The sequence below is a fragment of the Rana temporaria genome, chromosome 3 (assembly GCF_905171775.1).
Source record: "Rana temporaria chromosome 3, aRanTem1.1, whole genome shotgun sequence".
NCBI lineage: Eukaryota > Metazoa > Chordata > Amphibia > Anura > Ranidae > Rana > Rana temporaria.
The window spans coordinates 16,361,112-16,384,788 of record NC_053491.1 but is presented as its reverse complement, the minus strand read 5'-3'; the positions used below and the strand labels follow the sequence as shown (position 1 = coordinate 16,384,788).

General features: G+C 50.3%; 1 protein-coding gene across 2 annotated transcripts in view; it reads left to right on the top strand.

Moving 5' to 3' along the window:
- ANKDD1A (ankyrin repeat and death domain containing 1A) overlaps positions 1-23,677 on the top strand; it is a 104,521-nt gene that overhangs the window by 25,645 nt on the left and 55,199 nt on the right. The window contains exons 2-5 of one of the 2 annotated variants that reach the window (XM_040342310.1): positions 4,658-4,761; positions 6,986-7,084; positions 14,129-14,227; positions 21,420-21,524. In XM_040342310.1, the coding sequence (XP_040198244.1) occupies positions 4,658-4,761; positions 6,986-7,084; positions 14,129-14,227; positions 21,420-21,524 (407 nt within the window). Of the gene's footprint in view, positions 1-4,657; positions 4,766-6,985; positions 7,085-14,128; positions 14,228-21,419; positions 21,525-23,677 lie in introns of those variants that run through there. The other variant, XM_040342311.1, reaches the window with a different exon arrangement.

The following is a 23,677-nucleotide window of genomic DNA, read 5'->3' as shown; positions in this document are numbered from 1 at the left end:
TAATAAAAATGCCATAAAAATACCCCCTATTTTGTAGACGCTATAACTTTTGCGCAAACCAATCAATAAACTCTTATTGCGTTTTATTTATTTTTTATGAAAAATATGTAGAATACGTATCGGCCTAAACTGAGGAAAAATTTTTTTTTTTTTTCATATATTTTTGGGGGATATTTATTATAGCAAAAAAAATGTGATTTTTTTTCAAAATCGTCGCTCTATTTTTGTTTATAGCGCAAAAACTAAAAACCGCAGAGGTGATCAAATACCACCAAAAGAAAGCTCTATTTGTAGGGAAAAAAGGACGCCAATTTTTGTTTGGGAGCCACGTCGCACCACCGCGCAATTGTCAATTAAAGCGGCGCAGTGCCAAATCGCAAAAAGTGCTCTGGTCTTTGACCAGCAATATGGTCCGGGGGTTAAGTGGTTAAGCATTACCTGTAGCTACCCAGGATATCTCCTAAACTTGCACGGTTTAGGAGATATCCCCCTGTGTCTGCATGTGCCAAAATGATCGGCACATGCGCACTGGGGAAAACTTAAGCAATGGCACCTATGTGCCGTTGCTCCAGTCTTCATGCGTTTAACGTTGGTTCCCGCCAATGTGTCAATCGCCAATCGCAGCGCCGGAGCCGCGATACCCGGAAGTAAGTCCGGGATGACATGTCGGCGGCCAGAGGGGGAGACGTGGATGGCTGTGGGGCCTTCGATCGGAGGCAAGTACTACATAATGAGCTAGTATGCTATGCATGGCTCATTATGCCTTTGTCTTGCAGGGTGCTTTTTTTTTTTTTTTTTTTTTTTTTTTTTTTAGAAGGGTTTACTTTCTCTTTTAAAAGATGAAACTAATACAGTGGAACCTCAGATTGCGAGTAACGCGGGGTTAACGAGCGTTTCACAATACGAGCGCTGTATTTAAAAAAAATCCTAACTTGGTTTGCGAGTGTTGTCTCGCAATACGAGCAGGATTCAGGCCAGAGCGGTGTGCAGTACCGCGTTTGGCCTTAGGTGGGGGGGGGGGTGCTGGAGCCATTCGGAAATGCTCGAAAAGAGTCAGAAATTCTCCGATCCCGAGGTTTGCCGAGGTCAGCCGAGCTGTCCTTGGACCTTTCCTGCTGTTTCCGAGGCTCTCCGGCACCTCACCCCCACTTCTGGCCACATGCGGTATTGCATGCCATTGAAGTCAATGCAAAACTAATTATGTTTGTTTCCGTTGACTTCTATGGGGAAACTCGCTTTGATATGCAAGTGCTTTGGATTACGAGCGTTCTCCTGGAACGGATTATACTCCTAATCCGAGGTTCCACTGTATATGAGAGAGACTCATTACATGCAAAGCAAGATGGTTCAAGCCGTGATTCGTCATAATTGTGATGATTAGGCTTGTCCTGATACCACTTTTTTAAGTTAAGGCGGAGTACAAGTACCAATACTTCTTTCAAGTACTCGCCAATACTGATTACCGATTACTTTTTTTTTTTATCTCGTGTGTCAGTGTCAGTATTTTAATCGATGTTGGGGGGGCTTTGGTGAGATATCAGGGGTCTTAACAGACCCCTGACATCTCCCTTTTGAGACAGGGAAAGGGACTAGGGACACAGATTCCCCAGTCCCTTTCTCAGCAGCCTCAGCTGCACTGAAAATGAATGGAGAGAAGACAGCGGCTCCTCTCTATTCATAAATTGAAACATTGTAAACACAGGTTACGATGTTTCAGTTATGTGAATGGACAGAGTCGGTGATCACTGACCCTGTAAATTCGGAAAAGTAAGGAGCCAGATTTACCGGCTCCTACCTCCGCTCTCCATCCTGACAGATCGAGGGGGTGGAGGAGGAGCACAGAGGGGGACATGGCAGCAGCACGGAGGAGGACACGGCGGGAGATGGCAGCATGGAGGGGGACACGGCGGGAGACGGCAGCATGGAGGGGGACACGGAGAGACTGCAGCACGGGGGGGGACACTGCAGCACGGGGGGGGACACTGCAGCACGGGGGGGACACTGCAGCACGGGGGGGACACTGCAGCACGGGGGGGACACTGCAGCACGGGGGGGACACTGCAGCACGGAGGGGGACACTGCAGCACATAGGGAAATGGCAGCACGTAGGGGGACACGGAGGGGAGATGGCAGCACAGAGGGGAGATGGCAGCACGTAGGGGGACACGGAGGGGAAATGGCAGCACGAAGGGGCACACGGAGGGGAGACGGCAGCACGGAGGGGGACACGGAGGGGAGACGGCAGCACGGAGGGGGACACGGAGGGGAGATGGCAGCACGGAGGGGGACACGGAGGGGAGACGGCAGCACGGAGGGGGACACGGAGGGGAGATGGCAGCACTTAGGGGGACACGGAGGGGAGATGGCAGCACGTAGGGGGACACGGAGGGGAGACGGCAGCACGTAGTGGGACATGGAGGGGAGATGGCAGCACGTAGGGGGACACGGAGGGGAGACGGCAGCACGGAGGGGGACACGGAGGGGAGATGGCAGCACGTAGGGGGACACGGAGGGGAGATGGCAGCACGTAGTGGGACATGGAGGGGAGATGGCAGCACGTAGGGGGACACGGAGGGGAGACGGCAGCACGGAGGGGGACACTGCAGCACATAGGGAAATGGCAGCACGTACGGGGACACGGAGGGGAAATTGCAGCACGTAGGGGGACACGGAGGGGAGATGGCAGCAGGGAGGGGAGATGGCAGCACGTAGGGGGACACGGAGGGGAGATGGCAGCAGGGAGGGGAGATGGCAGCACGTAGGGGAGATGGCAGCACGTAGGGGGACACGGAGGGGAGATGGCAGCACGTAGGGGGACACGGAGGGGAGATGGCAGCACGTAGGGGGACACGGAGGGGAGATGGCAGCACGTAGGGGAGATGGCAGCACGTAGGGGGACACGGAGGGGAGATGGCAGCACGTAGGGGGACACGGAGGGGAGATGGCAGCACGTAGGGGGACACGGAGGGGAGATGGCAGCACGTAGGGGAGATGGCAGCACGTAGGGGGACACGGAGGGGAGATGGCAGCACGTAGGGGGAGACGGCAGCACGGAAGGGGGGGAAAGCAGCACGGAGAGAGACACGGAGGGAGACGGCAGCACGGAGAGAGACACGGAGGGAGATGGCAGCACGGAGGGGGGACAGAAGCAGAACGGAGGGGGGCTGGAGGATACTGGGACAGTCAGCGGCGATCGTGTGTGGGAGAGTTACAAGCACTGATCACTGAGTGTCCAGGTATCGGGTGAAGCATCGGAGCATATGGGCAAATGCTTGGTACCGATACCGTATCGGTATCCGGACAACCCTAGTGATGATTACGGCTTACAGCTCATGAAAACCCCAAATCCACAATCTCAGAAAATTTGAATATTGTGAAAAGGTGGTATATTTCGGCTCAAAGTGTCCCACTCTAATCGCCTAATGAAGCCATAACACCTGCAAAGGGTTCCTGAGCCTTTAAATGGTCTCTGTCTGGTTCAGTAGGAATTGTTCAGTTAAGGGGTGGTAACAGTGCCGGTCCTGACCTCCCTGGGGCCCTAAGCAAAATAAGATGGCACATTAAAAATGAGAAGCGGGGGGCGCTGACGACAGTGACGGGTCACATTAAAGAAAGTTGAGAAGCGGGGGTAGGGGGTGTTCTGCTGTCGGAAATGACTCAGCCAGCGAGTTTAGAAAAAAGCGGGGTGAGGGGGCGAAAATGACTTCTCACCAGGCGGGGCCTCTAGTAATTTGGGGGGCCCTTCGCAGCTTTGCGGGGCTCTAGGCGGCTTGCATAGTGAGCCTATAGGGAGGATCGGCCCTGGGTGGTAATCGGGGCCACCATCAGGGGGGTACAGGCAGTACACCTGTAAGGGGTCCGGAGGCCCACAGGGCCCCAGATGGCAACCCCCCCTTTTTTTTATTTATTTTTTATAAAAAATATATATATATATTTTTATTTAATTTTTTATTAAAGGGACAATTTTTTTTTTTTTTTTTTTTTTTTTTTAGAGGTCCCCAGGGCCCGAAGGCCCCTGGGGCCCCCGGATGGCAACCCACTTTTTTTTATATATATTTTTTCTAATATATTTTTATTTTATTTTTTATTAAAAGGGACAATTTTTTTTTTTTTTTTAGGGGCCCGGAGATCCCCAGGGCCCCGGATGACAACCCCCCTTTTTTTATATAAAAAAAAATTTAAATATTTTTCATATATATATAATATTATTATTATTAAAGGGCCCAGAAGTCCCAATGGCAACCCCCTTTTTTTTTTCAAAAAAGCCTTTGCAGCTAAAAAAAAAAAGGGGAGCGGTCGGGGGGGGGGGGGGGTAAAAAAAAGCAGCCTAACTGCAGGGTATTACCAACCACCAGGGCCGCCATCAGGAATTATGGGGCCCCTTACACAGCTTCAGGCATCATGGGCCCCCATAATATTTTTAAAAACGAATCGCATCCGAACTGCAGAGAAAATAGCCTAGTAATTTTCGATGTTGCGCAGAACGAACGCACAGTTTTTTGCAGGACGATTAGCCCTTATAAATACACCTCTTGAGTATTCACTTCGGCTGCATGTGTTTGAAAAGGTTGCTGAGCTGTAAGCAGTTGGTCTTTAGTAGTTATTATTCATTATTCGTTTATTTTAATGGCTTTTCTAACCCTGAATTTTCTTTTAGTGCTGCGCACCGAGCAAGAGTTCCACATCGCTGCAAAAACCAACAACATCGAGAAGATGCAGCTGCTGATTGGAAGAGGGGTGAACGTCAGAGCGAAGAACAGTGTAGGTACAGTATCCCTTCTGTGCTAGTACCGCCCTATAGCAAGGTCCGATGTTTGGGATTAGACACGTGCAATTCGTTTTGTTTCAAATTTGTTTCTTTATCCACTTGCCGACCGTGCACCGCCGTTCTACGTCGGCAAGTTGGCTCTGCTGGGCGAGGGCACGTAGTATAACATCCTCTCTCTCAGCCGCCACTAGGGGCGCGCGCGCGCCCCCCGCTCGCCCCCGACTCCCGTGCGTGTGCCCGGCGGGCGCGATCGCCGCCGGGTACACGCGATCGCTCGTTACAGAGCAGGGACCGGGAGCTGTGTGTGTAAACACACAGCTCTCGGTCCTGTCAGCGGGGGAATCGCTGATCTTCTGTTCATACAATGTATGAACAGAGGATCAGTGTTTCCCCTAGTGAGGCCACCCCCCCCCCCTACAGTTAGAACACACAAGGGACATACTTAACCCCTTCCCCGCCCCCTAGTGTTAACCCCTTCACTGCCAGTGGCATTTTTATAGTAATCCAATGCATTTTTATAGCACTGATCGCTATAAAAATGCCAATGGTCCCAAAAAATGTGTCCGAAGTGTCCGCCATAATGTCGCAATACCGAAAAAAAATCGCTGATCGCCGCCATTACTAGTAAAAAAAATATATTAATAAAAATGCCCCCTATTTTGTAAACGCTATAACTTTTGCGCAAACCAATCAATAAACGCTTATTGCGATTTTTTTTAACGAAAAATAGGTAGAAGAATACGTATCGGCCTAAACTGAGGAAAAAAAAAGTTTTTTTATATATTTTTGGGGGATATTTATTATGGCAAAAAGTAAAAAATATTCATTTTTTTCAAAATTGTCGCTCTATTTTTGTTTATAGCGCAAAAAATAAAAAACGCAGAGGTGATCAAATACCACCAAAAGAAAGCTCTATTTGTGGGAAAAAAAGGACGCCAATTTTGTTTGGGAGCCACGTCGCACGACCGCGCAATTGTCTGTTAAAGCGACGCAGTCCCGAATCGCAAAAAGTACTCTGGTCTTTGGGCAGCAATATGGTCCGGGGGTTAAGTGGTTAACGGATTTTGAGATATTCGTTAATTCCGAATTTTAGAATTTTTTTAATTTTCGAACTTTGGAATTTTCGAAATTCCGAATTTTCGTATTTCAGAATTTTTTTAATTTCCGAACTTTCAGAATTTAAAAAAAAAACGAAATTCAGATTCAAAAGTTCGGAAAATGGGAAATTTCCGAATTCCGAAAATTTGTTTTTTTCGTTTCATTCATTTTTTTTTTTTTTTTTTTTGCATTTTTCTGGAATTTCGAAAATTCTGAATTCTGTAACTCCACACAGTAATGCAAGGCTTTTCCCCTGGTGTGGAGAAAGACTCTTGTGGTGGGAGGGGGCGAGCAGGAGTGTCAGGACGCCCACTAACACACAGCTCCTTTCTCAAAGTAGAGGGTGTCCTGACTTGCCTGCTCGCCCCCTCCCCCCACAAGAGTCTTTCTCCACACCAGGGAGAAAGCCTCGCATTACTGTGTGGAGTTACAGACAGAAGAACAGGAAGTGAGGATTTCTCAGAAGAAATAAGGACATTTAAAAGCAAAATGGAAGGATGAGGTAAGTGAAGGAGGACTGCACTAAGGGAAAGGAAGCTATTTAGGGAAAAAAAATGTTTTCCTTTACAACCCCTTTAAGTGGTTAAAGTAAGCAGTGAAGAGGTGATACAGTGCCGTATTGCAAAAAAATGGCCTGGTCAGGAAGGGGGTAAATTCTTCCGGGGCTGAACTGGTTACAGTAAGCAGTGAAGAGGTGATACAACTCCTCATCACCGCCTGTCATATGCTTCCTGAAGAGTGATCCAAACGCTGATCGCTCATCGGGTGACAAAGCACATGTAAACAAGCCCTTTTGGATAAGGTGACCTTCGCCTGTGACAGAAACACGGAGTAGATTTGTCCTCAGGTCATCAATCTTCAGTTTGTCTCTCCGTTGCGTGCAAAAAAAAAAAAATGGTAAAACTGCTCGGAAATACCAACAGCCACGTGTATGGAAGGTAGGGAAGGGCAGAGGCACCCTGCACACAACAAACACACAGAGATGTGAGCAAACACTGAGAAATGTCCGGCTGCGTCGGGGTCATGTTAGTAGTAATGATGTCTTTGCCCCCCGGGCTCCTCCCGACCGGACAGACACTGGATCATCGTCTCCTTCTTCTTCCTTTACTTGTGTTTCAGGTAGACAGGACAGCCTTACACTGGGCGGCTGGAGCGGGGCAAGAGCAAGCGCTCAGACTGCTGCTGGAACATGACGTGCCCGTGGACGAGGACGACTGTGTATGTGTCAGGTGACCCGCCCCGCCCCCCGGGGGGCACACGATTGCCCTTCACACTCACCCATAGCAGGATTTTACATATTTCCACAAAGCAATGGTTCTTCCAATATTTTTATTTTTTTTAACCAAAGACATGTAGCAGAATACCGTATTTGCCGGTGACTTGTCCTCAATGTTCCCCTATGGGGGAAGTTCCTCCACTGACTGCGCAGGCGCAAACTTCCCAACGGAAATCCCCGAACCTCGCCCGGCATCCAGGCTCATTCTTTAACATCCACGTGGATTGGAGGATGTTAAAAAAAGAGCCAGGAGGCCGAGCGAGCAAAGCGAGCCGTCCGAGCGCAGCGAGGATGTGAGGCCGACTGGCCACTTACCTCAAAATCCACATCGCCCTGGATGCCGGCCGCCGTTCGGGGATTTCCGTCAGCAAGTTTGCACCTGCGCAGTGCTTGAAGGAACTTTCCCGATGGCTGGAACCATCTCAGCGCATCAGTTCGCGCATGCGCTGGAACTTCCATGATACATGGAACCAGCATGTCAGATCACCGGCGTATAAGACGACCCCCTAATTTTCCAGCAAAAATTTGGGTTTTGGGATATACTCGCCATATAAGACTACCCCCTTCCTACTAGTCTTTCTGGAAGCTGAGGGGTAGCCGGAACCGCTGAAAGAAACAGGCTTTTTTCAAATCTCACTGTGCCATTACATTACATGCCCCTACTGTGCCATCACTTGCCCCCTACTGTGCCATCACTTGCCCCCTACTGTGCCATCACTTGCCCCCTACTGTGCCATCACTTGCCCCCACTGTGCCATCACTTGCCCCCTACTGCATAGTTGCCAACATTTGAAAAAAATTTCCAGGGACACTTTGCAGCACAGCTATTAATTAATTACCACACTCACTTCCCCGAAGCTCCACCCACTCTGCATAATCTTCGCCTACTTATCAGATTATAGGGTCTACTCAATAAAGAGAGAATTACAGGCAGGCACACACACCATACATTATATCTGTGCTCCATTAAGCTTTAATGGTTATGATGCTTAAAGTGATAGTTTAACGTATTTATCTTTTACAGAGAAAGATAGCATAGATAGCGTTATTCTGCATTGCGCTGTATAATGTACTATTGCTGGGATTTGTAGTCCTCTATAGCTGGTGGTATTCTCCATTACGCTGTATAATGATTATACTGCGCAATGCAGATTACCACTGACCAGTTATAGAGGAACTACAAATCCCAGCAATAATACATTATACAGCACAATGGAGAATACCAGCAGCAGCTAGAGAGGAACAACAAATCCCAGCAATACATTATATAAAATGCAATGCAGAATACCAGCAGTTACAGAGGACTACAAATCCCAGCAATAATACATTATACAGGCTGCTTAATATATTATTGCAGGGATTTGGTGTTTATTTTTAAACAGGAAACTTTAAAACAGGTCCCCCTTACCTGTTTCTGAACCCTTGTAAGTCACGGCGGCGGCTCTGCGGGGGCGTGTGTCTGGCCTGTGTGGTGAGCGCGGCGTGGTCTGGGCTCGTCCTTCAGATGTCGCCCGCAGCGGCAGCCCACACACACTGTTGCCCCCCAGGACAAACCACCCCCCCTCCATTAGTACAGACCCCCCTCAGGACAAACCACCCCCCTTCATTAGTAGAAACCCCCCCAGACAAACCACCCACCCTGCATTAGTACAGACTCCCCCCCCCCCCCCTCCATTAGTACAGACCCCCCCCTCCATTAGTACAGCCCCCGCCCCCTCCATTAGTATAGACTCATCCCCCCATCCGTACAGACTATCTCCCCCCCCCCCTTCATTAGTATAGACTTCCTTCATTAGCAAAATAATATAAATGTCACCGGCGCAAGAGAGAGTTGATATTCACGATCTGCTGCAGTACTATATGCACCTCCAAAAGGAAGTGAAAAAGTATGTACCAAAAAATTTTACTGCGCTGATTTACTCAAAAAACATTTTTAAACATACTGTAAAATATATTAAATTCGATTAAATCCGGTGAAAGTGTTGGAACAATGTGAACAGTGTGCAAATATATCGTTAATAAATATTAGGTTACGTGCAAAATAAGCATAGGAAAAATGTGCAAATATGCCCTATTCTTAAATTATGTACAAAAAATGTGCAAAATAATATATATATCTATATATATAAATATGTGTAAAATCACCCTCTTCAAATGCTGGGATGCAACCACCAAAATACAAAAATATGAAAATATAATGGCAAATATTAACATGCAATGTGCAATAAACCCTTATAAAGTTTCCTTTATAAGGGTTTATTGCACATTGCATGTTAATATTTACCATTATATTTTCATATTTTGGTGGTTGCATCCCAGCATTTGAAGAGGGTGATTTTACACATATTTATATATATATAGATATTATTTTGCACATTTGTTGTACATAATTTAGGAATAGGGCAACACTTTCACCGGATTCAATCGAATTTATTATATTTTTCAGTATGTTTAAAAATATTTTTTGAGTAAATCGGCGCACTACCGCAGTAAACATTTTTGGTGCATTCCTTCATTAGGAGACAATGACATCCCCCCTCGCCCTCCTACAGAGCGAGTGCGACAACCCCACCTGAGCGGCAGCTGGAGACGAGAGCCTGAGAGGAATGTGTGGAGCCGCCGCCGCGCCGCCCGGGTGGAGAAGAATATTGTGACTGTCGGTGACTGGCTGGCGGTGAGAGCGGCTCTCACAGTGACAGGCTTAGAAAGACTCATACGCCGACAAGGAGAGGAGGAGGAGGGAGGGCAGCAGTGAGCACTCTGGCGCTTGAGCGCCCTCACTTCTGTGGCGCCTGGGTGAACTGCACCCTGCGCAAACCCTCGGATCTGCTCTGAGTTTCCGCCCTCTTCCCCTGGTCGGCGCTGGCGCCGTAAGGCAAGTGTCGGCCCTGCTGAGACCCAGAAGCCGCACCTGCCTTCCCCACTAGCCGGGACAAGTCCCGGCAGGCTAAATTAGCCGGGACTAGGTCCTATTTGACGGGACTGTCCCTTTAAAAACGGGACAGTTGGCAAGTATGCTACTGTGCCAACAGTGCCATCACTCACGTTTTGCTGATTTGTTTCCAGGCCGGTGACAGTCTCCGTGCTGCGAGCGTCCATGATTTGAAAGCCGCGCCTGTGCCATCACTTGCCCACACTGTGCCATCACTTGCCTACACTGTGCCATCACTTGCCTACACTGTGCCATCACTTGCCCACACTGTGCCATCACTTGCCCACACTGTGCCATTACTTGCCTACACTGTGCCATTACTTGCCTACACTGTGCCATCACTTGCCCCCCACTGTGCCATCACTTGCCCCCCACTGTGCCATCACTTGCCCCCCACTGTGCCATCACTTGCCCCCCACTGTGCCATCACTTGCCCCCTACTGTGCCATCACTTGCCCTCACTGTGCCAACAGTGCCATCACTCACGTTTTGCTGATTTGTTTCCAGGCCGGTGACGGTCTCCGTGCTGCGAGCGTCCATGATTTGAAACTGTGCCATCACTTGCCCCCTACTGTGCCATCACTTGCCCCCTACTGTGCCATCACTTGCCTCCTACTGTGCCATCACTTGCCCCCTATTGTGCCATCACTTGCCCCCTACTGTGCCATCACTTGCCCCCTACTGTGCCATCACTTGCCCCCTACTGTGCCATCACTTGCCCCCTACTGTGCCATCACTTGCCCCCTACTGTGCCATCACTTGCCCCCTACTGTGCCATCACTTGCCCCCTACTGTGCCATCACTTGCCCCCTACTGTGCCATCACTTGCCCCCTACTGTGCCATCACTTGCCCCCTACTGTGCCATCACTTGCCCCCTACTGTGCCATCACTTTGCCCCTACTTTGCTAACACTTTTCCCCCTACTGTGCCATCACTCACGTTTTGCTGATTTGTTTCCAAGCCGGTGACAGTCTCCGTCTGCTGCGAGCGTCCATCATTTGAAAGCCGCGCCTTCTTCTCAGACTGTCCTGTGATAGGCGGAACACAAATCTTCCCAGCAGCGCCTCTGTTCTGTGTTCTGCCTATCGCTGATGTCCTCTCGTCCTAGGATGAGAAGGCATCTGTGATAGGAGGAACACAGAACAGAGGCGCTGCTGGGAAGATTTGTGTTCCGCCTATCACAGGACACGCTGAGAAGGAGCGGCTTTTAAATCATGGACGCTCGCATCGCGGAGACTGTCACCGGCGTATAAGACGACCCCCGACTTTGGATGCATTTTTTTGCATCCAAAAAGTCGTCTTATACGCCGGAAAATACGGTACATTTATTTATGAAGACATTTTGATTTTATTCGATATTTTTATTAACACAAAGTAGAAAATATTTTTTTTTATTTTATTTTTTATTTAATTTTTTATCACAAAAAAGTGTTGATCAAATGCCACCAAAATAAAGCTCGATTGTGTGTGAAAAAAAAAAAATGACAGAGAAGGAAAAGATAACTCACATTGAAGTAAGGAACCGAATAGGAGATAAGAGTATAGAACACGATGATATTTAGAATGGTAAAATGAGTATACAAATGTGAAAATTATAATGTGACTTTGAAAACCATAAAAAAAAAAGAATTTCTAAAAACAAAAATTATATAAATTTCATTTGGATACAGTGTGGCATGACCGTGCAATTGCCAGTTAAATTTGTGCAGTGCTGAATAGCAATGAATGCCCTGGTCACAGGGCCATCTTAATGCATAGGCACCCCTGGGCCCTATAATAATCTTGCATGACGTCATACTTGTCAACCGTCCCGGATTTTCTGGGGAAGTCACGCTTTTTACTAAGCTGTCCTGGGATGGCGGTGTCCAGGATAGACATGTGCACTGCAGAAAAATTTGTTAGTTTTTTCGTTTCATTCGTTTTTCTGAATTTTCTAATTTCCGATTTTTCGAAATTTTCGAATTTCCGAATTTTTTCGAATTCTGAATTTTCACATTTCTGAATCTTGGAATTTCCGATTTTCAAATTTTCTCCCCCCTGTCCACAGCTCACTTTCTCCCCCCTGTCCACAGCTCACTTTCTCTCCCCTGTCCACGGTTCACCCCCTCCCCCCCCTGTCCACGGCTCACCCCCTCCTCCCCACCTGTCCACGGCTCACCCCCTCCTCCCCCCCCTGTCCACGGCTCACCCTCTCCCCCTGTCCACGGCTCACCCTCTCCCCCTGTCCACGGCTCACCCTCTCCCCCTGTCCACGGCTCACCCTCTCCCCCTGTCCACGGCTCACCCTCTCCCCCTGTCCACGGCTCACCCTCTCCCCCTGTCCACGGCTCACCCTCTCCCCCTGTCCACGGCTCACCCTCTCCCCCTGTCCACGGCTCACCCTCTCCCCCTGTCCACGGCTCACCCTCTCCCCCTGTCCACGGCTCACCCTCTCCCCCTGTCCACGGCTCACCCTCTGCCCCTGTCCACGGCTCACCCTCTGCCCCTGTCCACGGCTCACCCTCTGCCCCTGTCCACGGCTCACCCTCTGCCCCTGTCCACGGCTCACCCTCTCCCCCTGTCCACGGCTCACCCTGTCCACGGCTCACCCTCTCCCCCTGTCCACGGCTCACCCTTCACCCTGTCCACGGCTCACCCTTCACCCTCTCCCCCTGTCCACGGCTCACCCTCTCCCCCTGTCCACGGCTCACCCTCTCCCCCTGTCCACGGCTCACTTCCCCATCCACAGGTCACCCCCTCCCCATCCACAGGTTACATTCCTCCCCCCACATTTCACTTTTTAGTACAGTCTCATCAATGCAGCTCCACCTGTCAGATCTGTGTCGCACAGAGCCGAGAAGGCGTTTCAGAGAACTTCACTGGGCTCTGTGCTGTAGGCGGCAAGCGGGGGATAGATGCTGCTTCTGGCATCCCCCATTAAATGCTGACAGTTGCGCCGTCTGGACCCATGGGGCACATGCCCTGGATGCCAGCAATGGCATCCAGAACCCGGTGGAGGAAGTGAGTGGTATAGAAAACTTCCTCTACTGGCTTCTGTGTTATGTGACAGGCTGCAGAGGAGGAGGGCTGCTGGAGATGGCGGAACGGCGTTCCGCCACGTTTCGGCAGAAAAAAGTCCTGCATGTAGATAAAGTAAAGCGATCAGCAACATTTCAGTGTATATTGATTATAGCAGCATACAGTGGGGTAGATTCAGTAACATTTGCGCAGTTTTTACGTAGGCGCAGGGCACCGTTTTTCCCCTGCGCCCCCGCAAATTTTCTGCGCTACCCTCGATTCACGGAGCAGTAGCTCCGTAAATTGCGTGGGCGCTCCGGCAAAATGCCCGGCATAAGCGCGCGCAATTTAAATGATCCCGTAGGGGGCGGGAATCATTTAAATTAGGCGCGTTCCCGCGCCGAGCGTAGAGCGCATGCTCCGTCGGGAAACTTTCCCGACGTGCATTGCGGTAAATGACGTCGCAAGGACCTCATTTGCTTCAAAGTGAACGTGAATGGCGTCCAGCGCCATTCACGATTCACTTACGCAAACGACGTAAAATTTAAACCTCGCGACGCGGGAACGACGGGTATCCTTAGCATTGGCTGCCCCTGCTTTTAGCATGTGCAGCCTTACGCGCCGTACGCAAACGACGTAAACTGCGTACGCAGGGCTCGCGTAACGTTGTGAATCGCCGTTAGTATGCAATTTGCATACTATACGCTGACCACAACGGGAACGCCACCTAGCGGCCTGCGTAAGAATGCAGCCTAAGATATGGGGGCATAAGAGCCTTATGCCACGCATATCTTAGGCTGCAGTCAGCGTAACAAGCTCTCTGAATCAGGAGAAGTCGTTACGCTGGGGCATGTAAGCAATTGCGCTGCGGAACTATGGTTACGCAGGCGCAATTGCTCTTTGAATCTGGGCCAGTATTGTTTAAAGCGATGCATCCAAATAAGAAATTTTCCCCTTTTTTGTTGACCACCTTTCTCATGAATACAGTATTTACGTGCATTGCCATCGCTATATGAACATTGTATTCTTCTTTCTGCCCATTTTCTGGACCTCTAGTTTGGAATGAATGCTCTACTGCTGGGGGCGTGGTTTGGACACCTCAAAATTCTGCAGATCCTGGTCAATGCCGGAGCCAAAATCAGCTGTCAAAATAAGGTAAGGCTTACCTGTTGTTCCTGTAAGCCCATCAAGGCCAGAAAAAGCCACTCATAAAACATAGTGTCATGGTCAGGGGTCAGGCTGAAAGGCCAGTAGCTATAGCTGTAGAGAGACTCCCACCAACCAGTAGCATAGGTACTGTTTATAAGCAGGTCACCCTGGTGGATGACACGGGTACGGGTCGAAGCACTAACCAGTATTCCCCAGAGCTGCTGATGGAGATTAGCTTTGCTTCGTGTTAGTACCAGGTTGCAGCTCTCAGGATCGCCCCACCAGGAGGTGAGCAAGCTGTATCAGATGTAGCACAAGGGGATCAAGCAGAAGTGTAGTCTGTAGACAAGCCAAAGGTTGGTAAAACAAGTGGTGCAGATTTGGATAAGCAGAAGTGTAATGGAAGAACAAGCCAAAGGTTGGTAACAAGTGGTTGCAAGTTGGGGTCAAGCAGAGCGTAGTGGAGGAACAAGCAAAAGGTCAGTAACAAGTGGTTGCAAGTTGGAGTAAATCAGAAGCGTAGTCGTGGAACAAGCCAAAGATCAGTAACAAGTGGTTGGAGTCACGTAGAAGCGTAGTCGGGGGACAAGCCAAAGGTCAGTAAGGAGTGGTTGCAGGATGGGGTCAAGCAGAAGCGTAGTCGAGGAACAAGCCAAAGGTCTATAACAAGTGGTTGGAGTAAAGCAGAAGCGTAGTCGAGGAACAAGCCAAAGGTCAGTAACAAGTAGTTGCAGGTTGGAGTCAAGTAGAAGCATTGTCAGGTTGAGATGAAAGAAAAGAAGCTGGGATAGCCGCACTCCAAAAAAAACTCCTCCTTTAATTAAAAATCACAAAACGCATGCCACAGCAAAAAACAGCACAACAAAAGAAAAGCTGACGTTTCGCACTATGCCTTAGTGCTTATTCATAGATCAGGGGTTTGGCATTGTCAGGGAACAAGCCAAAGGTCGTAAGGAGTGGTTGCAGGATGGGGTCAAGCAGAAGCGTAGTCGAGGAACAAGCCAAAGGTTGGCAAGGAGTGGTTGCAAGTTGGAGTCAACTAGAAACGTAGTCCGGGAACAAGCCAAGAGTTAGTAAGGAGTGGTTGCAGGATGGGGTCACGCAGAAGCGTAGTCGAGGAACAAGCCAAAGGTCAAAAACAAGTGGTTGCAGGTTGGGGTCAAGCAGAAGCGTAGTCGGGGAACAAGCCAAAGGTCGGTAAGGAGTTGCTGCAGGTTGGGGTCAAGCAGAAGTGTAGTCGAGGAACAAGCCAAAGATCAGTAACAAGTGGTTGCAGGTTGGGGTCAAGCAGAAGTGTAGTCGTGGAACAAGCCAAAGATCAGGAGGAGCAGAAAAGAACAGCCAAAAGACCTGCGTAACAAGGTAATGAAACTTTACAAAAATGGAAAAGGATATAAAAAAATATCCAAAGCCTTGAATATGCCAGTCAGTACTGTTCAATCATTTAATAAGAAGTGGGAAACATTTTTTTTATCACGTTTACTCTTATAACAAGGGCCCAGATTCAAGAAGCTATTGCGCCCGCGCAACCATAGGTTGCGCGGCGCAATAGATGTTTTGCTCCCGTGTAGCGAATGCCCCTGATTCAGGAACATCGCTACGCGGACTGCAGCCTAGGATATGACAGACATAAGCCTCCTTATGCCTTCATATCTCAGGCTGCATTCTTGCGTTGGCCGCTAGGGGGCGCGGCCATTGTGATCGGCGTATAGTATGCAAATTGCATACTACCACCGATTCACAAAAGTTGCGCGGGCCCTGCCCACGCAAGGTATGGAGTTTCCGTACGGCGACTTTAGCGCAAGGTTGCTCCTGCTATAGCAGGGGCAGCCAATGCTAAAGTATAGCCGCCCTTCCCGCTCGTGAAATTTAAATTTCACGTCGTTTACGTAAGTGATTCGTGAATGGCGCTGGACGCCATTCACGTTCACTTAGAAGCAAATGACGTCCTTGCGACGTCATTTGCCGCAATGCACATCGGGAAAGTTTCCCGACGGAGCATGCGCTGTTCGCTCGGCGCGGGAGCGCCCCTAATTTAAATGATTCCCGGCGGGATCATTTACATTAGGCGCCCTTACGCCGGGCTATTTAGCATATCGCCCGCGCAATTTACGGAGCTACTGCTCCGTGAATCGCGGGCATATCAAAATATTTGCGTGGGCGCAGAGCAAAAATCGTTGCCCTTTGCCCACGCAAATATTGCGCGGATCTAGCTGAATCTGGCCCTAGGAATGTAAACGTCCCTTGTAATAGAAATCAGCATGACAGGTCCTCCTTATTGTGAGATCTGGGGTGAAAAGGACCTCAGATCTCACGTTCACACTTTTATAAGCAAAAAAAAAAGTAATTTTACATTTACTAATAAAAAAATTGGCCCTTTAAGGCCATTAGGCATTAGTGACGTCAGACGTCTTCCGGTCCTCCAAGAACATAGATTCTAGTGGGGGCCATCTTGCCCTCACTCAACTTCCTGCCCATCACTCCTTGGGATTGGATTGTTTCCACGGCTACCGACGGCTCCGGTAAGCAGGGGAAGCGGTCCCGTCATAGGCGTGCGCACAGGGTGTGCCTGGACACACCCTAATCACCCTGTGTGGTGCAGATTACACCGAAATATACTGCGGGTTAATGTGCACTAACGAACAGAAAAATACAGCATTAAACGGCACATAACACACTGAAATATACAACGTTAAACATGCAGTAATGCACAGAAGTATACAGCATTAAAGGTGCAGTAATGCACAGAAGTATACAGCATTAAACGCGCAGTAACGCACAGAAATAGACCCCTGATATTTCACCAAAGCTCCCTAATGGGGCTCCTAAAATACAAACTACTGACACTGTCCACTTCCCGACTGACACCAATCTCTGCCATACTGACACTGTCCATCGCTCTACTGACACCATCGGTATACTGAATATACACATGCACACACATGCAAATATGTTCGCGCTTTGGGGTGCACACCCTAATGCTATAGGCTGCGCACACCTATGGGTCCCATGATACTGTGGTGAAAAGCATTGTATAATTGGAGGACGGGGGAATGAATGAAAGGTCAGTTTCTCCTAGTGCCAGGACAAGGCCGTTTAGTGCCCAGAGCGAAGATGCCAAACAGCGCCTCCCCCCTCAAAATGTCTGAAAATTATGTATCAGCAAAAATCCCCTCCAAAAAAAATTGAGCACTACCTTCACTCTTGCCCCATAAGCATAAATTCCCTTTGCAAGCCAAAATTCTCCCCAAACAAAAATTCCCCCTCCTAGCACAAATCCTCTACCCCTCAAATGTTCCCTCTAAGCATAAATACTCTCCCCCCTCAAAATAACCCTCTCCCAACACAAATCCCCCTCTACTAGCACTAATCCCCCCCACTCAAAATTTCCCCTCTTAGCTCAAATCCTCTCCCTCCCCAAATCCCCTCTCCTAGCATAAATCCCCAACCTCTCAGATTTTTCCATCTGAGCATAAATCCTCTCCCCCAACTCCACATACCCCCTCTCCCAACACAATCCCCCCAAATCCCCTCTTCTAGCACTAATCCCCCCAATCATCCCTACTAGCACAAATCCACCCCTTCAAATCCTCCTTCCTAACACAAATATCCCCCTCCAAATCCTCTACCCCAACTCCAAATCCCCTCTCTTAGCACTGATCCCCATTTCCTCTCCTAGCACAAATCCCCCAATCACCCCTACTAGCACAAATCTACCCTCTCAAAACACCCCTCCTAACACAAATATCCCCCTCCAAAACCACCCTCCTAGCAGAAATCCTCTACCTCTCAGATTTTTCCCTCTGAGCATAAATCCTCTCCACCAACTCCACATACCCCCTCTCCCAACACAATCCCCCCCCCAAATCCCCTCTCCTAGCACCCAACACAACCCCCCCCCCAAATCCCCTCTCCTAGCACCAATCCCCAATCATCCCTACTAGCACAAACCCACCCCTTCAAATCCTCCTTCCTAACACAAATATCCCCCTCCAAATCCTCTACCCCAACTCCAAATCCCATCTCCTAGCACTGACCCCTTCCCCCCCCCCCCCCAATTTCATCTCCTAGCACAAATCCCCCAATCACTCCTACTCCTAGCACAAATCCCCCAATCACCCCTACTAGCACAAATCTACCCTCTCAAATCACCCCTCCTAACACAAATATCCCCCTCCAAAACCCCCCTCCTAGCACATATCCTCTACCTCTCAGATTTTCCCTCTGAGCATAAATCCTCTCCACCACTCCAAATTCCCCTCTCCCAACTCAATCCCCCCGAATCTTTTCCCCTAGCACTAATCGCCCCCCCCCCCCACCAAATTTCCCCTCCAAGCACAAATCCCCCAATCATCCCTACTAGCACAAATCCACTCCCTCAAATCCCCCTTCCTAACACAAAGATCCCACTCCAAGCTCAAATCCTCTCCCTCCCCAAATCCCCCCTCCTAGCACGAATCCTCTACCTCTCAGATTTTTCCTCTGAGCATAAATCTTCTCCCCCACACGCAAATTTCTCCACTTGGCCAGGGTCGATCCTAGGGTCACAGACGCCTGGGTGCAGAAATATTTATGGCGCCCCCACATGGGCGTGGTCATCTTACTAACTCCTCCCCTTTACACATGTTTCTATGGCTACGACTCAAACACAGAGATGCTCCCCTAAGAAGTCTTCATTAGTGTCCCCCATCAGAGTCCCCCCACAGCAGGTGTCCCCCATCAGAGCCCCCCAGCAGGTGTCCCCCATCAGAGCCCCCCAAGCAGGTGTCCCCCATCAGAGCCCCCCAGCAGGTGTCCCCCATCAGAGCCCCCCAAGCAGGTGTCCCCCATCAGAGCCCCCCCACAGCAGGTGTCCCCCATCAGAGCCCCCCCGCAGCAGGTGTCCCCCATCAGAGCCCCCCCCAGCAGGTGTCCCCCATCAGAGCCCCCCCCAGCAGGTGTCCCCCATCAGAGCCCCCCCCAGCAGGTGTCCCCCATCAGAGCCCCCCCCAGCAGGTGTCCCCCATCAGACCCCCCCCCAGCAGGTGTCCCCCATCAGAGCCCCCCCCAGCAGGTGTCCCCCATCAGAGCCCCCCCCAGCAGGTGTCCCCCATCAGAGCCCCCCCCAGCAGGTGTCCCCCATCAGAGCCCCCCACAGCAGGTGTCCCCCATCAGAGCCCCCCACAGCAGGTGTCCCCCATCAGAGCCCCCCCCCCCCCACAGCAGGTGTCCCCCATCAGATCCCCCCCCCCACAGCAGGTGTCCCCCATCAGAGCCCCCCCCCCACAGCAGGTGTCCCCCATCAGAGCCCCCCCCCACAGCAGGTGTCCCCCATCAAAGCCCCCCCCACAGCAGGTGTCCCCCATCAGAGCCCCCCCCCCAGCAGGTGTCCCCCATCAGAGCCCCCCCCCAGCAGGTGTCCCCCATCAGAGCCCCCTCCACAGCAGGTGTCCCCCATCAGAGCCCCCCCCCACAGCAGGTGTCCCCCATCAGAGCCCCCCCACAGCAGGTGTTCCCATAGATCAGTACTTGTCCATTAGATCCCTGTAGCTCGGGCGCGCTGGGAGCAGAAGCACTTTACAGGGGGCGGGGCATACGTGGCATCTTTGGTTACTTGGAGGGTGGCACTCGGAGAGCATTTCTGGGAGTGCACGGGATGATTGGCAGCAGCTCCAGCCAACCCAGAAGCCTCTCATCACACCGCCTATGGGAGAAGAGCCGACACACGCAGAGGGGGCGGGGCAGACAGGAGACTGCTCCATGCACACCGGACAGAATTAATTAGTGGAGCCTAGTCTCGAAACGTTTTCAGGTAATAGGCTCCGCTGTGGTACCCAGCCCGGGTTCCGGGGACAGCGGGAGGTATGCGCTATTGTCAGTTGCCAGCGGAGAGAGCAAGCGGGATGGGGAACCGCAGCACCCGCTACATGTGCTCCACCTCTGGACACAGACAAGGAGGAGGGAGGGGAGCACTTTGGAGCTTCGGCGCCCCCACTTCTGCGGCGCCTGGGTGCACCCTGCACCCTGCCTAGGATCGGCCCTGCACTTGGCATAACTTCCCCAATCATCCCTACTAGCACAAATCCTCTCCCCCCCCCCAAATTGTCCTTCCCAACACGAATATTCTCCAAACCCCCTCTACGCCCAGGGCAGCCGATCCTTCTTCCCACCCCTTATCCGGGATCGGTCTCATCCATTTATAAAACACTTTTCCTTGTGGGAAGCGATCGTACAGCTTTTATGGGTGGAGGAGGAGTGTGAAGAGGGCGCCAGTCAACAACAGTAAATGGTTGCAAACATGCTTGGGACAAACCTAGATCTATACTCAACAAAACAACAAAAGAGTTGACCAATAAAAAAAAAAGCAAAAGAAAAAAAATACAAATTATGTATAAAAAAAAAGACACGATGGACCACTTTTTTTTTTTTTTGCTGCAGTCACTTTTCTATGGGCCAGATTCACGTAGACTAGCGGCGGCGTAACGTATCGTAGATACGTTACACCGCCGCAAGTTTTCATCGCAAGTGCCTGATTCACAGAGCACTTGCAATGAAAACCTACGCCGGCGGCCTCCGACGTAAGCCCGCGTAATTTTAAATGGGCGTGTGCCATTTAAATTAGGCGCGCTCCCGCACCGGACCTACTGCGCATGCTCCGTTTTGAAATTCCCGCCGTGCTTTGCGCGCCGTGACGTAATTTTTTCGAACAGTGACGCGCGTAGCGTAATTCCATATTCCCAGACGGCTTACGCAAACGACGTTGTTATTTTTTAAATTTCGACGCGGGAACGACGGCCATACTTTATACAGCAATACGTTTGCTGTGTAAAGTTAAGGCACCAAAAACGACGACTAACTTTGCGACGGGAAACTAGACTAGCGGCGACGTAGCGAACGCGAAAATCCGTCGTGAATGGGCGTAACTCCTAATTTGCATACCCGACGCTGGTTTACGACGCGAACTCCCCCCAGCGGCGGCCGCGGTATTGCATCTTAAGATCCGACAGTGTAAAACAGTTACACCTGTCGGATCTTATGGATATCTATGCGTAACTGGTTCTATGAATCAGTCGCATTGATACTCTGAGAGATACTCCGTCGTATCTCCGCTGTGAATCTGGGCCTATGTTTCTAATCCAAGCCCCAGCATACGTTTTATAGTTCTAAGGTTTTGTCTTTCTTGGGGGGTTTAGTGACACTTTATCGATCACGTTTTCAGAATGGACTCAACCTGCTCCACTGTGCAGCGCAGAGAGGTCACATCAAGGTCCTGGAGTTCATCATGGAGGATCTGGAGAACATCAAAGTAGACAAGGTGGACAAGGTAAAGGGGACCTCCTTACATGTACTTGCAGACGGGACCGGGACAAGGGGTGGTCAGGAGTGGCAGGTGGCCCTGGTCATGTGAGGTGGGGAACACCAGAAGGAGATGGGAGGGGGGGGGGCGATTTGTATTGAGAAGGGCAATTTGGGGGGGGCGGCTGAGGGTAAGAATTTTTTTTTTGGAGGACAAATTTTGGGAAGTTGTAATTGGGGAGGATTTTTGCTGGGAAGGTGAATGGGAGAAGAGAATTTATGCTAGGAGGGGGATTTGGGGGGGTTTGTGCTATAAAAGTAATATGGTAGAGGGAATATATATATTTTTTTTGGGGGGGGGATTTGTGCTTGTAGAGATACCGTATTTATCGGCGTATAGCGCGCACTATTTTGCCCTGAAAATCAGGGCAAAATTGTGGGTGCGCGATATACGCCGAAACCCGTTTTCCCGTGCCGAGTTTGAATACTGCGCTGACATATACCGAGCGCAGTACACTTGTGTATAGTCGGGCAGTCTCGGCTACACTCGCGCTCACGTCCTGTACGTCCAGGACATCAGCGCGAGCATTGCCGACTATACGCGAGTGTACTGCAATCGGTATATGCCGGCGCAGTATTCAAACTCGGCGCGGGAAACGAGCGGGGAGGACGCCGCAGAAGGACGCCGGACCCAACGAAGAGGACACCCGAAGCCGCAGACAGACGCCGGACCCGACGAGGCCACCGATGGACGCCATGCAAGACACCAAAACTGTAAGTACAAAAATCTTTTTTTCACAGGAATTTCTGGGCAACTTTAGGGGTGCGGGCTATACGCGGGAGCGCGCTATACCCCAAAAAAACGGTAATTGGGGATTTGTGCTAGGAGGGGAATTTTGTGGGGGTGGATTCATGCTAGTATGGGGATTGGGGGAAGGGAATTGGCACTGGAAGGGGGATTTGGCATGGGGGGGATTTGTGTTTTGGAGGAGAAATTTGAGGATTTGTACTAGGAGGGGGATTTGTGCTATACAAGTTATATGGTAGAGGTAATAATTTTTTTTTGGGGGGGGGTTTGTGCTTGTAGGATGATTGGGGATTTGTGCTAGGAAGGGAGATTTGTGGGGGGGATTTGTGCTAGGATGGGGGTTGGGGGGAAGGGAGTTGGTACTGAAAGGGGGGGGGGGGGGATTTGTGTTTTGGAGGAGAAATTTGAGGATTTCTACTAGATGGGGGATTTGGTGGGTTTGTGCTATAGAAGGGTTGAGTTTGGAGGGGGATTTTTGCTAGGAGAGGGAAGATTTTTTTTTTTTTTTTTTTTTTTTTAAATGCATGGCACAACGTCATTCTGAGGTCACACATGCATACACACACATGCAGTCATCAAGCTCTAGGTGTGGTTAGCTTGAGCTGCAAACTTTACAATATACCAGTCCAGAGTAAACGTTTACAGATGATGGTTGGCACAATATTACTTCCCAAAATACCTTATATACTCGAGTATAAGCTGACCCGAATATAAGCCGAGGCACCTAATTTTACCACAAAAAACTGGGAAAACTTGACTCGAGTATAAGCCTAGGGTGTCTATCTGCATGCCTCACTTTGCCACACTGTGTGCCCGTGCCTCACTGTGTGCCCGTGCCTCACTGTGTGCCCGTGCCTCACTGTGTGCCCATGCCTCACTGTGTGCCCGTGCCTCACTGTGTGCCCGTTCCTCACTTTGCCTCACTGTGTGCCCGTTCCTCACTTTGCCTCACTGTGTGCCCGTTCCTCACTTTGCCTCACTGTGTGCCTGTTCCTCACTTTGCCTCACTGTGTGCCCGTGCCTCTCTGTGTGCCCGTGCCTCTCTGTGTGCCCGTGCCTCACTTTGCCTCTCTGTGTGCCCCTGCCTCACTTTGCCTCTCTGTGTGCCCCTGCCTCACTTTGCCTCTCTGTGTGCCCCTGCCTCACTTTGCCTCTCTGTGTGCCCGTGCCTCACTGTGTGCCCGTGCCTCTCTGTGTGCCCATGACTAGACTGACGTTTAACATGGGAGTCTTGCACACTTATAGATGAGAAATGGGGCTACATGTGTGCCAAGTCCCGGGTCCAGGGAACCTAAGATCGGCCAATACCGGAGAAATGACCGTTTAACATTGGAGTCTATGGAAGGGGCTCCCGGATTTGAAAAATCGGTGCT